The sequence below is a fragment of the Sinocyclocheilus rhinocerous genome, unplaced genomic scaffold (genome assembly GCF_001515625.1).
Source record: "Sinocyclocheilus rhinocerous isolate Xijiao unplaced genomic scaffold, SAMN03320098_v1.1 scaffold11, whole genome shotgun sequence".
NCBI classification, from domain to species: Eukaryota; Metazoa; Chordata; class Actinopteri; order Cypriniformes; family Cyprinidae; genus Sinocyclocheilus; species Sinocyclocheilus rhinocerous.
The window spans coordinates 540,702-556,760 of NW_015625587.1; the positions used below are offsets into that span (position 1 = coordinate 540,702).

General features: G+C 40.0%; 1 protein-coding gene across 2 annotated transcripts in view; it reads right to left on the minus strand.

Annotated features, from left to right (window-relative positions):
• LOC107755436 (transcription factor HIVEP3-like) overlaps positions 1-16,059 on the minus strand; it is a 78,760-nt gene that overhangs the window by 15,441 nt on the left and 47,260 nt on the right. The window contains exons 1-3 of one of the 2 annotated variants that reach the window (XM_016572227.1): positions 15,279-15,527; positions 507-5,112; positions 277-413 (exon numbers count right to left, since the gene is read on the minus strand). In XM_016572227.1, coding sequence (XP_016427713.1) covers positions 277-413; positions 507-4,676 — 4,307 coding nt within the window. In that variant the 5' untranslated portion in view covers positions 4,677-5,112; positions 15,279-15,527. Of the gene's footprint in view, positions 1-276; positions 414-506; positions 5,113-15,278; positions 15,528-16,059 lie in introns of those variants that run through there. The other variant, XM_016572219.1, reaches the window with a different exon arrangement.

Sequence of the window (16,059 nt, forward strand, 5' to 3'; positions counted from 1 at the left end):
CTGATGTCACATGGATTATTTTACAGATCTCCTTGCTACGTTTCTGGACTTGGGAACATTTCAGTTGCGTTGCTGTCTATGCAGGGTCAGACAGCTCTCAGATTCCATCAAAAATATCTTAATTTGTGTTCCGAAGATGAACGAAGGTCTTACGGGTTTGAAACGACATGACTCATTTTTGGGTGAACTAACCCTTTAAGCTAGACTGCATCTTATCTACTGTATCTCAACTTGACAAGCTACAGTTTCAAAAATAACACGAAATAATTTACTCACCCTCCCTCAAAAAGGCAAATTTGTGCTGCCTCACTTTGCATCAAGGTAGTGGGCACGTCATCAGCACTCTTCTTCTCTTTTTCATTTGGTGGTTCCTCTTTTACTTTGACGGGTGTGTTGGGTAGAGAGGCATGTACCTACACTCCAGACAACAGCAGGCAGTTTATACATTTTTTTTAATCAAACAATTTTGGCAATGTTTTGAAATGAAAAATTACAGTGATGTTTACCTCTGACGCACTGGTCGCTTTGCTGTCAGTAGGAACCAGCTTGTCTGTGGTTGGTGGTGGAGCTGTAGCCATAGTGTATGTCTCAGCACTATGTTTCTGTTTGGAGCGCAGCAGGGACAGTAATATTTTGGTGGACAGGCCAGGTATATTGGGGTTATGCATGCTAACACTCCATGAGGAATAGACGGAAGTTGAATCTCTATGTGTAGAGGGGTTGGGCTTTGTGTAATTCAGGTAGCACCAGCTGACGGATGTAGTGGTGTGCAAACTGGGGTATGAGGGGTCCACAGTTCTCTCTGGACTTGTTACCCTTGGAGCATACCGATGTCCCGCCTCTTTCCTTCCCTCCTCCTTCAAGGTTTCAGATTTGTGTTGGGTTAAGTTCTGCTTGCTTAACTTTTCAGTTTCTATTACTTCCCTTGGATCTTTGGCCCTCCTTGCCATCTCCACTGTTAGCCTCTGCTTAATTTTTGCCTGACTCACCTCCTGAGATTTGTCGCATTTGTTATCGTCATCTTCCTTGTCACACTCTTCTATCTCCTCCTCCTCTTTCACCCGTTTTTGGTGCCGCTGTGCCTCTAAACTGAGTTCTAGACTACCTGCAGGTGACAGCATTCGTTTGCTTCCTCCAGCACCAAGCTGCCCACAGCTGTCATCAGATGAAGCACCTGCTCCATGCTCAAGAGGCAGCGGCAAGGGAATATAGCTCTTGGGGTTAGGTGAGGGCAGCCTAAGGTACGATCTCTGAAGCTTGTCTTCCTCCAGCTTACCCATGATTACCATAGCTGTGCAGCAGACTGGATGTTGCGTTGTGGATAAAATTTGTGAGATGGTTGTATACATGGCACTAGCATAGGTAGGAATGTGAGTCTGTAAGCGCACAGGCACTACAAGAGACACCACTGGCATAAGCTGTTGAAGACAAGGAGCAATCACGGGATGGGGGTTGTGGCGGACAACTAACTGCTGTTGTGAATGACTGGGAGTATGCAATGAGGAAGGTGATGACCTAAACTCACTGAAAAGAGGCCCTGAGGGGACCTGAATAGTCAGTCCACCTGGCATGGGAAAGCAAACATCCTCAGCAACATCACTTGATTGTAGAGGGAATAAGGTGGTGAGTGGCTGAAGGGGTAATCCCAGGTGTTCTACATATTCTATGGGTCTTGGATGTGGCGGAGGTGGCTCACTGTGAAGGAAGGCTTGCTGAAACATCTGGGTAGAAACGACTGCTGTAGTGACTGGAAGGAATCTAGTGAGCTGACTTGGGGAACAAAAATCAGGGTTTGCTTGTTGTAGGGGGAAAACTGCTGGTGGGAGGGAAAGAGGGGATTGGAAAAGCTGCAAGGTCTTCCCTATATGCTCCGAGCTAAGCCTAGAGGTCCTGCCTCCCATTCTATGCTCTGTGATTGTGAATGGAGGATGACCTGGGTAGGACTGGCAAACAGCTGAGATGCCAGGTTTAGTACATGACTCCTCCTGGTCAGGTTCACCAAGGGTTCCATGCTTCACCAAGAGACATTTCCTCCTCTCCTTCCAAGTAACAGAAGTGCGCTCTTGAGAGAGAGAGCCATAGTCAAATGACTTACTTCTTGTTTCCTCTACATGTGCAGGGTGTGGAGGACTTGCAGATGCCTGTTCAGAGGTTGAGCGGCGCATCTCTTTGTGAGAATGATGGTGTTGATGGAGACTTGATGGAACAGTCAGCATGTGAGACCCTTGGGAGCTCCAAGTACCACTCTGCATCTCACAGTCTGGCCTTCCTGATTCCTCAAAGGATGCAGATCGACTGGAGGCATGGGAAACATTGCTCTCTTGGCTTGGGCTGTGTGGCAGGGATACTGACTCAAAGCTAGATTCTCCTGATGATTGGGCTGCCTCAGCCAAACGGAGACGCTTCTTCTTTGGCGGTAGCTTCTCTGCAGGGAGCTGAGCCAGACTTTGGCTACGCTGAGGCCACTGGAATTCCTCCACCTTCTCTGACTCTTTAGAGGTGTACGTGTTCGCTGGATGGGAGACCATCTCGGTATCTGGCTCCTCTGTAACCAGAATTTCTGGCACTTGAATGTTGGGTTGACGGATTAACCGGGACATGGAGGCTGGTTTTGGCTCCTGTGATTGCTCGTGTTCTGGCTGTGCTTCCTGATTTGCCATAGAGATGCTTTCCTGTTTTTCAAAGGATCTGGTATGCTGGATAACAGAAATTTCTTTCCAGGGAAACCTCCTTTCTACCTCACTTTGTGAAAGGCCACAAGGTGTGCCCTGATTATCAATACTGCCTAGCATCGATGGAGGCTGGGTGCTGAAAGACACTGCTGTTGGACCTGGACTGGGAGGGTCTTCCTCAAGACTTTCTTCTTTTTTTTTCCTCTTGCGCATAGCCATAGCCATTGCTTTAAACTTGTAGCTCATAATTTGTGGCTGATTCTCAGTAAAAGAACTGCCTTCCTCACTTTGCAGACCATGTGGAGATTTACTCATACACGCTAGTCTGTGTGATGTGTAAGAGTCCTGCTTCTTCAAGCGAGTCCCACAAATTTCACACTCATAAAGGTGAAATTCCCTGTCTGGCTTTTTTCCTAATTCTATTTCTTTCAAACTAGAAGGACCTGCATCCTCAATACTGAGGTCCACTCCAACCGGCACCTCAATAGCAGGTTGGCGTCGTAACATTCGTTGATGTGGCCTAATCCTCATTTCAGCTGCTATGGCCTGCTGATCATCAAAAGAATGACTTAGACGAAAGCCGTGTGAAGCTGTATCTGGAGTATTACGAGAAGATGGCACTGATTGACTCCTATAGAGAAGAGCACTGGAGCTCTGACCAGCCAATGTTTCTGTTTCAGCCAAGTATGAGCCAGGTAATTCACTTGCAAAACTACCAGGAACAAGTTGAACAGCAGAGCTGCAAGAGCCTGGGGCATCCGCTTTTGGTTCAAAAACACAGGGATCTTTGGGTGAAGAGAACTTTACAGACTCAATGCTACTTCTTCTAGAGAGTGAGGAACGTCTTGGTTTGACACTGTCAATTTCACTTGTATCCACCACGGCTTCATTTATAGTAATTAGCTTAGTTATATGCTCAATGACTTGTGTCTTAGGAACAGTGAAAGGGATTGATTTTTCCTGTTGACCTGAAGATGATAACTGCAGTTGTTGATGTGAAATTCTTTGCTGTTGTCCTAGGCGTCCATACTTTCCTAGAATTATCTCAGCATACGTTTTAGCACTGGCATTTGGTGGGCTCACTTGGGAGAGCTCAGCACTCCCAGAACTGGAAAAATAGCCAGATTCTGTGCTCCCCTTACTGCCAGGACCCAGTGAGGATCGGGTTTCATCTGAAGATGCTCTGGGAGCTCGCTTCCTCTCACTTAGCCTCATTGCTAACCTTTGCTTGACGGCCTGTGAATCCTCAGTTTGGGGACCCTCCTCTACAAATGACAATTCCACTTTACTACTTTTTTTCAGAGTTGGCCTGCCCTGTGAGGTAGATGGTTGGTGTTGCCCAGTCTCATCCTCAGAAGCTGTACTCTCTCCTTCCGTACCCTCTTCTTGTTCATATCCCAAGGCTCCACCTTCCGGCCCAATAAAACTGGTCTCTTCCAGACTTGAGGCCATGCCTGCTTTTATTCGATGCGCATGGGATTTGCGGTGTTTGTACAAGTTGCTTTTGGTCTTGAAGGAGAAGCCACATGGGACACATGGATAAGGTCTTTCTCCAGTGTGAGATCGGATGTGTTTTTGGAGGACGCTAGGCTTTGCACAAGGACGGCCGCAGTATGTGCACACATATTTCCCTGGTTTTTGGGGCTTACGTTCTCGTCTACATAGGGTGCCTTCCTGTACTTCCACACTGGGCAGAGATTGAGTTTGCTTAATATTATGAATTTGGGGAGATGAATCTCCCAGGGCAGAACAGCTGCCTCTTGAAGGACCAGGTACTTCTGTAAGCTGCCAAGATGACCCACCAGATTGTGACTGTTGCTGTTGCTTCTGCCTTTGGAAGCGTTTTGGCTGCCTGTGTTGAAGGCGGCTATGTGATCCATGGACAGATTGTGAGGTAGCTTGTTGCTGTAACTGAGGCAGCTGTGCTGCTAAAAAAGACTCTGATGGCTGCTGTTGCCCACCAGACCGCTTCCCATCGGCTGACTGCTTTTCCTCCGCCTCCATAAGATGTGGGGAGGAGGCCTTAAGAATGCAATGAGAATGCTTCTTTGAGCACCAATCCGATAAACATCATTGCATCAATACTCTTCCGACAGGAAAAAGTCTTTACACTCACTTTAGGGGGCTAATTGTATTATGCCATAATTAATGTAAGCTACCGGATGATGTCTTAACTAACAAAGGCATAATTAAACGGTGTCAGTATGCAGCCGCCATATAAGTGAGTGCTGGTTGTGTGCTATATGTCGCCTCTCCTGTTCACAAATAGCCTTGGTGAAATTCATCTTTGTGTGTCTTTTCGGCTGATGCCTGGCAATGGGGCTTGACAAAGAATGTCTCAAGATGCTTTTGAGGCACTTTCTCTGCTGACATTGAATAATTCTTTAAGAACCATTTGTCTCCCATCTTCAGCTTGTCACATGTTAGAACTTCACTGGCCCTGCAGAGACACGGAAACATAAAAGAAGTGGTTAGTGTTGGGTAAGCTTTAGTCTCAGCCTCAGATGTCACGCCCATAGACCGTTGGCTGAACGTCTGATGCATATGGCACACAAAATTGGAAACACTTCAGGAGTTTCAAAGTCGTCATCGGATTGGTTGAATTATACAGGATTTCCTGGAGATATGCGTGTCGCGTTCTTTAACGTTCTGCCTGGAAACAAAGATGCCATGATGCCAAACCCCCTCATGGAAGAAGAAAGCCGTTGTGTTTACTTCTGTGACAATGAGTGCTTATTAGGATCAACTAAACACTGGATTTTCAAAAGTATGTGAAATATTTATATATTTTGCGCCATAGAGTCTTTAAAATATGTCCAAGAGTTTTACACACCGGTATGCTATTGTGGGGACATTTCCACACCCCTAAACATGATGCGGCACAAAACGAAACATGATTGGTTGCTTTACCTGTCAGTCATATGGCCTCTTGGGCGGTCCTTGGCCATTCAAAGCGGCCAAGGTTCCCAGACCATCTGCTGTCAGTCTGAAGGTCTGGCTACATGAGATTAGGTAAGCTATTCAAAAATACAGCAAGCTATACCAACTACTGCTTAATTAATTTAAAATTATTTAAATTAATCAACTTAAAAGAGATTAATTTGCAAATCATATATTCCTATTCCTAATTCTAAACTGCTATAAGAGAATTCCAGAAAGATAATTCTTTAAAATATTCTAATGGACAATGAGACATGCTACTTATTTGCTTCATTAACTGACCTGTAGTATTTCTCTTTTAAACTTCCAAGTTGTTCCTTGCACACACAAGTTGAGACTGGACATTTAACCTTAGCTTTGTAAAAAGCGGCTGTGACAAGGTGTCATCCTTTCAGCAAAAACAAAAACAAACAAAAATGAATGAAAAAAGGATCATAGCTTAGAAGCTGATTTTGTCTATGTACATACATACAAGATACTATGAAAGCCAGGAGTGCTAGGGGCCATCTCTTTAGTGAATTTCCAAGACTGTTACACAAAATGAACACTGTGGGTAAAACTTATTCCTTATAAGAGCAATGATGTGTATCTGCCAGAGGTAATTCAAAGACCACATTTTAGGCTGTTTTGAGATGGACAACAAATCCACAAACAATAGTTTGTATAGTTTACTTCTGAACATTTTCTCAACTCTCTAAGAAGAAAAGATTTGTCAGAAAAATGGTAATTAATTTTTGTGAATAAATCCAGGGTTCCAGGTTTCTGATTAAACTGGAAAAATATCCTTCTTAATTAGTATCCGAGTCTTGTCCTCCAGTAAACAATATAAAACTTTTTTTTTCAGGGAAAACATCTTGAATTAACTTTAGCCCATAATTTAAGCCTAAATCTAACAATAAGAAAAATACACTTAATTAAATATATATCCTATGAAAACAAGTCTTACTAGCTTACACAATTTTACTTCCAGTAAATTTATATATTAGGTATAGTTTTACTAGAAAACAACAAAAATATTGGATTTGTGCAATTATTTACTGTTTCAGTGAGGTGCCTTACACATTGCCCATATGTTCACAAAAACTACAGCATCTTAGGTTTCATTACTTGGTGTTCACTGAGGGAAAAGCAGTGAGAAGAAAAAAACTGCTTTCCTCTTGAAATAACTTGACAGATTCTTGACTGAGTTTGCTTTCTCAAACAGCTGCTGCTGGCTGAGTGATGCGCAACAATTTAATGAGCGTTCTCAGAGCAGAGGTAGGCTTTGGTTACAAAGTGTTTTCATCAACAGCAAGCAATTACTGAAGATATAACAATACTAAGACCTTAATCATTATTCATGAAATAGGTATATATTTGACTGCAAAAGGACTGAACCACAAATTTATAATGAACGCACCTGATTTAAGGTTATTACTGCGAATGGGGCGTACAGTTTATTATAGAATTACATTGCTTGATTGTTGGAATTTCTGTCTGGATTTATACAAACGGATTTAAACTAAAAGGGCAGAAAGAGAAAGACAAATGTAGACAGGAGACTTTGTTGTTATCACTCTGTAATGGATGTCTGTTCATACGTCAAATATAAGTTTGAGACAACTTAATGACCTCTGACACGGTATTGATGTGGCTCTTAAACAGACCGATTAAGAGGGTTTCGGATGGGGAGAACACTATGTGAATTATTCATAGCAGTCTATGTGCAATGCACTGGATTGGGAGACCCTCTATTACAACATTTTCAAGCAGATAGAAAATACTGAAAGGAAGTTTGCACATATGCAGATCTCCAATCATTCATATTCCATCTTAGTGATCACAAAACAGCAGACAAAAAAAGATCAGACTTTCCATATCTTCATAATTCATATAACCGGAAAATTTTGATATTTTACTAATGATTCTTCATATCACCTTTATAAAAAACTAGAATTGCAAGCATACTGTAAAACGCTCACATTGGCAACAATCGACTTGAAGTCAACAAGTCTCCATTTAATTTCTATCAAGAAATAAGTATTCATTTAATATTTGCCTGATTATGTTTAAATCTCACTTGAATTATAATGATGATACTGAAATTGCCCAGAGAGAGAGAGAGAGAGAGAGAGAGAGAGAGAGAGAGAAAACAAAGCTTTGACATAAGAGAAAGAGAAGTGGAAGAGAAGGGTTTGGACTATGCGTAGGCAGCAGAAAAACAAATAATGCTGGACCATGAGTACTGGAGACCTAAATAAAAAGACATTACTTTTTGTCAGCCTTTCTGTAACAGACTCATGTAACATCAACAATAGCGAGAAAACAAAGCCAGGCAGAGGTCAAGTGAAGGAGGAACTGAAGACACAAGGAAAATGTGACAAAAGATGGTGCAAGATACTCATTCCTTATTCTCTTGCTCCCTCTCTCAAACATATGGAGGAAGAGGGGACCTCCTCAAACTGACATACCCTGCTGTACTGACACTTCACAACACCATCCTACTTCTTATTGTTTCCTATATACATGCATGTTAAATGTAAAAAAAAATAAAATCCAAAATAAAATGTTTAAACAGGGGTGCAGCGTCTTGTATGCAGGGTATGCAGGTGCATATGGGCCCGGGCGTATTGTGGGCCCGCCGAGCCAAGGGGGAAACTTTAATTGAAACGAGGGAATGAATAGAGCCCTTGCACGGGCCGGCCCTTCCGACAGCTTATCAGAATATTCTCGGCCTGAGTCTGACCCGAGCCCGTGTCTTTTTTCTCTCTCTCTCTTTCTTTCCCTTTACACAGCTGCTGTTGCAGCAAATAGTCAGTCCAGTTTTGGTTTTTAATGGCAAAGTGGTTATATTTCTTTTTGTTTCTTTATTAAGTTAATTTAGAAATATGTTTGGAACATTTTATGTTCATTAAATTCAAGTTTTTTTTTTTTAAAGTAACGACCAAACGGCCAGCGGCGGACTGAGTTGAGCATATATGTTTGATCAATTTAGCCTTCTCAAATCAACATGACTTGCCTAAAATAAAATCTATAGACATAAAACACTTCACAATATTAATTTAAAAATTTAACCTAGATAAATGTGTGCTGTTAGACGCATATACAGTCGTTTGTGCGGAGAGTGGAAGATACATCTAATAGAATGCTTTAAATACTTTGAAATGAAATAATTCAAATAGAAAACAAATTCTTTCATTATGTAGGCTAAAATGTAGGCGTAAAGATGTATTTCTCTCTAAAGGCGCGCATCCTGAGGAGATGGCGACTCAGGATCGTCAACTTCATCTTGTGACACTGACTCAGAAAATACTAGTTCATTAATAAATAATTCAAATACCTCCTTAGTATTTTTTATTTATTTATTGTTTGTTTTTGTTTTTTGGGCTTATGTGCCAAGATTGTGTTTGCATGCAGTACAAATAGCCTACGGCGGCATTTTAGTACCATGTTGAAAAATAAGATTAACGTCATAATATTTTAAGAATAAAGTCAAAATGACAATAGTAAAATCAGGTTATAGGCCTATTGCGTGAAGTTAATGTGAGAATTCTGAACTGAGACGAACATAGTTCTCACTACAAATTTAAGAGCGTAAAAACATTTATTGTTTGTAGTATTTTATTATAAAGTTGACAGAAGGCTGACATTTTGTTTTTTAATATAAGTAACAAAGCACAAAGCTTATTGCGATTACTGGGTGGCTTGCGTGCTACAAATGATGAATGGACTTGAAAACGTTAAATATTATTTCCAAGCATTTATACCGTAAATAAAACAGCTTGTGAATACACGTAACGTTAATCACTTCAGAAAAATCGACAATAAGTTCACCGAGTTGGAGCCAACGTTTGGGGGGGGGGCCCATACAAATTTTTTGCATATGGGCCCGGGGCTGACTTGCTACGCCACTGTGTTTAAATAATTACTTTAAGCAATATGTACTATTTTCACCTAGTGTAAAATAATACAAATAACCCAATAAACTTACAGACTAGACTACAGACTATTTTATAGAAACACTTGATTTACCAGTTTAAAAAACACCTACAAACCACCTAGTAAACCCTTATAGCATTTCAGCATATAGCAATGGACTAAAAACCACTCAAAGCACCTTAGCAACATCTTGATAACTGCCTACAACACACTACAATAATAACAGTTCTGAAAAAGCACCATTCACATTTCCTTAAACTCTAGTTAGTATTAATATTGCACAAATGTTTAAACACACAGAGAAGTCTCTGAAATTCAAGGAAAAACTGTAATTTAGGTTTGGTTTCACTTTCAAGATATGCTGGGATGGTAATCTGATCTGGATCATGGATTGTGGATGAACTAGCCTTTGTATGTCAAAAGTCTTACATTTTGCGAAGAAAATGTAAAATAAGTATGCTTGAGTATATGAAATAATAAAATCGTCAAGCCATTTCTTAGAATAGCCCACAGACGCTTCTAGACAGGAGTGGAAAAACACATTTTAAAGCTCTCCCTTCTTGCTTTTTCTCTGCCTCCCACTGTGACAACTCGCCAGATTTGATAACAGAAATGTCACCTTGTTCGTCGTATGTTAATTGCACCACCAAGAATGATATAAATATCTCCCGACTGGATGCGGTTGTCTCGTTTCTAGTGGTTTCGGTGAGCTGACCCGGCTGATGTATAACATGGGCTCTTTTATGGAGTTGAGAGTAGATTCAAGGACTCTAGAGGCCATGTGGCGGCTTGTCAAGACTGTAGTAAATAAGGAGACCATCTTGATTGAAGGAGCTCATTTTGTCTAACGCTTGTATAATTACAAACAATACTTACAAAACTGATGGCAGTGCGCTGGCTTTTAAGTGATCATAATAATCCGATCACACTCTATATGAAGACAATAACTCATTGTCTTCATCATGTCAGATCCATTAAAATTGTGTTTTTTTTATTATTAGCTGAGCAGAATGACGGATAAAGAGTTAGTGCTTCTCTTTCCAGCTCTTACTCTTGGCAACCTGGCTCCGGTTCCCATGGAGACAGGCCTATAGCTAGCCACGGCAGATGGAGGGTGAGCTGGAGGTCTAAATTTGTCCCCCAGCATCCTATCTGAGTGTAGTGGCATGCAGGCAAGAGGAAGTAGATAAACAGGCTGACCTACGCACGCCAGTGGCAGAATCTCATGACCCCACGTGTCCCCTCGCTGAGACCTCAACATGTTCAAAGACAAACCGGAGGAGGCGGTGCCACTGGCCCACGCCGCCAGAAGGCCCCTCCTGAATGTCACGCTGCAGGAGTCAGAGGCACACCTCACCACCCTGCCTGTACTGGCACAAACATCAACATTCAGTAAAAAGCATGGGGGGAAAGACATCACGACCCCTCTGAACCGTGCTGGTTATCGTCTCTGTCCAACACACAGGAAACATCCTTTCCTTGCGACGGAATAATCACTGGTGACTTGTTCAACTACGCCCCAGAAAGATACGCTACACAGCTATGTTTACAGAGCAATGGGCAGCCAATATGAATATCACTTGCTTATGCAAATCAGTCAGTTACCGCAATCTATTTATGAATAGTCGACCATAAAAGCATTGAATTACACCTTGTGACTGTTTTCAGAACAAGGACCTCACGTGGAAGTCCACATGCCACACCCTGTTGCGTGCCTGCAGTCTGTTGGCTCGGTGAAGTTTGTGCTTGTGTGGTTTGTGCTTCGCTCTAAATCTGAACAAAAACATGAGCTCTTCAACTTTGTGTGAACACCAAAAGCAAAGCTGAACTTGGACAAAGGATTAGAAAAAGTGACTTTAGGATTTAGGATAACCAAAAAAGTGCTAAATCTATTAAACAGTTATGTAATACAAAGGAAAATAATAGTAAATCAATCAAATCAAAACAAGACAATTTACATAACATAACATATACAGCACCATTCAAACATTTAGGGTAAGATTTTTTTTAAAAGTTAAAACGTATTCAGCAAGGACGCATTAAATCGATCAAGTCAAAGTAGGACATTTACAGTGTAACAAAAGATTACTATTTCAAATAAATGTTGTTCCTTTGAACTTCAAAGAATCCTGGGGGAAAAAAACATGGTTTTCAAAAAAAGAAAAAAATTAAGAAGCACAACTGTTTTAACATTGATAAGAAGACATGTTTCTTAAGCACCAAAACAACAGAATGATTTATGAAGGATCATGTGACATTGAAGACTGTAGTAATGGCTGCTGAAAATATAGCTTTGCCATCACAGGAATAAATTACATTTTAAAATACATATATAAAAATAGAAAACAGTTAATTTAAAACATAACATTTCACAATTTTACTGTTTCACCATAATTTTTTATCAAATAAATGTGAAAAAAAGACTTTTCGAAAACATAAAAAAAAATCTTAAAGATCAAACTGTGTTTAATAATTTAAAAAAAAAACAATAAACAGGAAAATAACAATGTTAATGTTGCAACAGAGCAAAACAGGCCTTATAAACTCAGGGCTACACTTAAATGAGCCTAATATCACCATGCATCACAAGAACACCACACATGCTGAATAACTCACAGAATTTCAGATGCTGGCAGACAGACTTGTGAACAGGGGAGTTCAAGAGGCTTTTTGTGTTTACTTTGATTAAGGAGAAACAAGGGCAAATCAGGTCAGCAGGTCTTCAGTTTCACCAGCCCAAGGTTGTTTCTAAGCAGGTATGCATATCAGTAAAAAAGCACAAGCCATGCTGGATCAGTTTATTTTTTTCAGCTTCACCTTATTTAAAACAGAAACAAATGGTTTTAAAGGGGTCCTATTATGCTCTTTTACAAACTCTTGATTTTGTTTTGGGGGTGTACTAGAACTGGCTCTAATACTAGGTTGTTCGAAAAACATTATTTTTCACATATTTTACATTATTACAACACCTCTCTCCCCAGTCTGGCATGAATGGCTCGAATAGTTCCTGTATCAAATGAAAGCCCGCCTTCTGAAATACGAAATTTGTAGTCCAAACGAGTCGTTCATTGTAGTTTTTGAAAAGTGATTTCTGTTAAATAAAATATCTCCTTTTGAAGTGGACTTTGAACTTTGTAACTTTGCAGATCTTTTTTATGCTCAAACAGCAACATTACAGACTAACTAAAGTTGAAAAAGTGAAAAAGCATAATAGGACCCCTTTAAATGAATAGTTCACCAAAACCAAATAATGCTGTGAATATTTCTCATATTTCAAACTCTAAACTTTAGAATCTAAAGTTTTCCTGATACTTTTAAGCTTCAAAAAGCACCATAAAGGTATCATGTGGTTTACGACGTGCACTACTTTCCAGGTCTTCTGAAGTCATACTATAGCTTTCTGTGAGGAACAGCCCAAAATTTAGGTAGGTATTAACTAAAAGTCTTTGACATTCATCATAAGAGATTCTAAAGAGATCATGACAGAAGCAGAGATGTTTATGAACAAATCATTCTTTTAAAACCAGTTCACAAAACCAGTTTGAATGACTCATTCGCAAATCAGACTGATATGGTTCAGTGACTTAGCAATCGAGTCGCAACTTATGTAAAAATATGCATTTCGGTCCTTTCCTCACACAAAACTACCGTTTAGCTTCAGAAGATTTGAAATACAGTACACAAGTCATACATATCACTTTTATCATACCTTTATGGAGCTTTTCATCATTTTTAAAGCTTCAGTGCACAATCCTTTTAACAGCACGGAAAACAGTCTTCAAAATTGATCCTTTTTTTATTCAACACTACTGTGTGTAAGAAAGTCACAAGAGTTTGAAACAACCGTGTAAATAATGACATTCTTCATTTTTAAATTAACTATTCCTTTAAAAAGACTGGTTAGATTATAAAAAACAGTGGGTGACACATGCCTACTTTAAGCGTACAGCTAAACACAGCCACTCAGGGCTTCCATAGTAACCTGAGACAAAGAATGAGAATGATGAGCTGTGCGAGTTTCATTCATTTACATTCACAGAGGAACAAGTGGAATGGCTCAGTCTTCCAAGCCACCCACAACATCGTGCTCACGGGCCCGTCAATCACCTTACCCTTCGGCTTTCAGAGCACAGGGCTGATAGGAAAATTCCGCCCACATCAGGAAATGAATCAAGCAGTGCTTCTAACGGGGAGCGACAGTGAATCAGATGGCCCCCAGAACTCTAACAAGCGCACGGGCCGGCCCACACAGCCGCCGCTGAGCGCTCGGATATGATTAGTCATACTCCGGCTGCATTTCTGAGCTTCTTTATTCCCTCGTTACCGCCACCTCTCAGGTCTCTCCTGGCTTTAACCTTCTAAGAACAAAGCAGCATTAATGAGGAAGCCTCTCAGGGCTTTTCAGAAGTGCTCTTGACCTGTACTCCGGCATCCTTCTCCAGATGGAGAGATTCGCTAACTAAGACACGGAATATAAGGGCCTCGGACACTGCAAAGAGTTCAAGCTCATCAAATTTGACACACTAGCACCCCGAGTTAAAAAGACATGGTGTTTCATCTAAAGATCCTACAATCACACAGCCTCATGAGGTTTAAACTCAACAGATTCTAAGAAAATGTTTAGTTAACAGGTTTCCTTGAAAACACAGTGGCGTGCACAGCCCTCCGGAGGGACAGGGGAGAAGTGGCGTTACGAGGGCACAATCACGTTTTTTGGGGGCGGCCCTCGGTTGACCGAAAGGGCACTTTAGCATTGGGGATTAAAGGGGCAGCGGCATGAGCTTTCCTTTCCTGGATGTACAGAACATGTGAAAACGCTGCAAAAAATTATTTAATGTTCTTAGTCATTATTTTCAGTAAAATATCTAAACATCATTAAGATGACACATTTACTTTAGAAGTAAAATAGAAGCCTAACACATAACATGCAAGGACAAACAAATATACATATATATATATATTGTGGCCATGACTTAAGAATTCGCTCCCACGATCTAGGTTCAGTTAAATCAGGGCTACGAGTTGAAATAAGGAAATTAATTAGTACAACGTGGCCACGTATTTAGTCAAATTATTCATTTGTGGCCATGATAGCCATTTTTTTTCTCCATGAATTTATAATTTTGTGAATTTATTTAATGTATTTTTACAGTTATATAAAAATACATAGTGTTTCTTTTTTGTTGAATTGTTTTAAACACAAGTCACAGTTTTTTATTTATACAAAACAAGAATTAGGAAAATTATTTGGCATCTAATTTAAATTAATTAAAAAAAAGACAATAAATCAAAAATCTTTTATTTACTTTCATTAATGACGTTCCAAACCTGTTTTCTTGAATGAGAGATATTTAACAGTTTGTCCAAGCTACTCTTTTCCACACAATTAAAGTAGAAGCACAAAAGAAGGTCAAAAGGGTTTGTAATAACATAAACATGAATATATAATGGAAGGATTTTCATTTTAGAGGAACTATGTCATTTCAAGGTACATAATCATGCCTTAAATTGACTTGAGACGCAAAACTGCATAAGATCATATCTTGTTGTGGAATCTTGATGATTAGATATCTTTACTGGAAAAGACCAAAAAAAACAAATAACTACCAAACAAAAAAAAGATTAAGAAAATGTTTCAGTGAACACAGACATTCAGTCCCCTGTAATGTAACTCAGATGCCACACATTCAAAAAATGCGATGACATTAAACTTAAACGCACCGTTAACAAAAACAGTGAAATACTCACTCTGAAAGCTGATCCCCTCATGTCTAATAATTCCAGTTAGAGTTCATTCTCCAAACAGAACAGAGCGCATGGTCGGATAGACGGGAGATAGTGCCGTCCATTACCTGAGGAGTTCTGCCACCTCACACTGCTAAAGCATGAATGAAAGCCACCAAACGACACAGCGGATATGAATATTTGTGTTTGAGTGGGTGTACTTCTGTGAAGTGAGTGAGGGGGAGGAGGGTGAAGAGGGGAGAAAGACAGAGAGAGACGGGAGGGGGAGAGTAAGAGTGAGAAAGCGAGTGGGTGTGAGAGAGACATGGAGACACATGGCGGGAACGAGGTGGCGGAAAAGGGTGTGTGAATGAACACGGTTACAATGAGTGAATAACAGGCTTCTCCTCCATGCACAAGGACAACCAGGAGTGTTATTGCTGTGATGACCAACTGACAAAGCCAGAATGCATAATTGGTTAAGTAGATTATTACAGGGCCATGATCATCAAAGACACTGATCATCATGACATTTACACTTCGACATGAATGAGAACTTATCATTAGAATGTTAACTTAATTATGCTATTTAATTTTTTTCATTTTCTAATTGATTAAAAAAATAAAAATGTATTTAAAAAATAAAATATTATTTCTAAATATCAAGAATAAATAATTATATATAATTATGCCGTATATAAAAATAGATATACATAATATTTAAATATATTCAATATATTTTAAATATATTTTCCATTCTAAATTGTGGGTGTTGGTAAGATTTTTTAAAGATTTTCAAAGATGT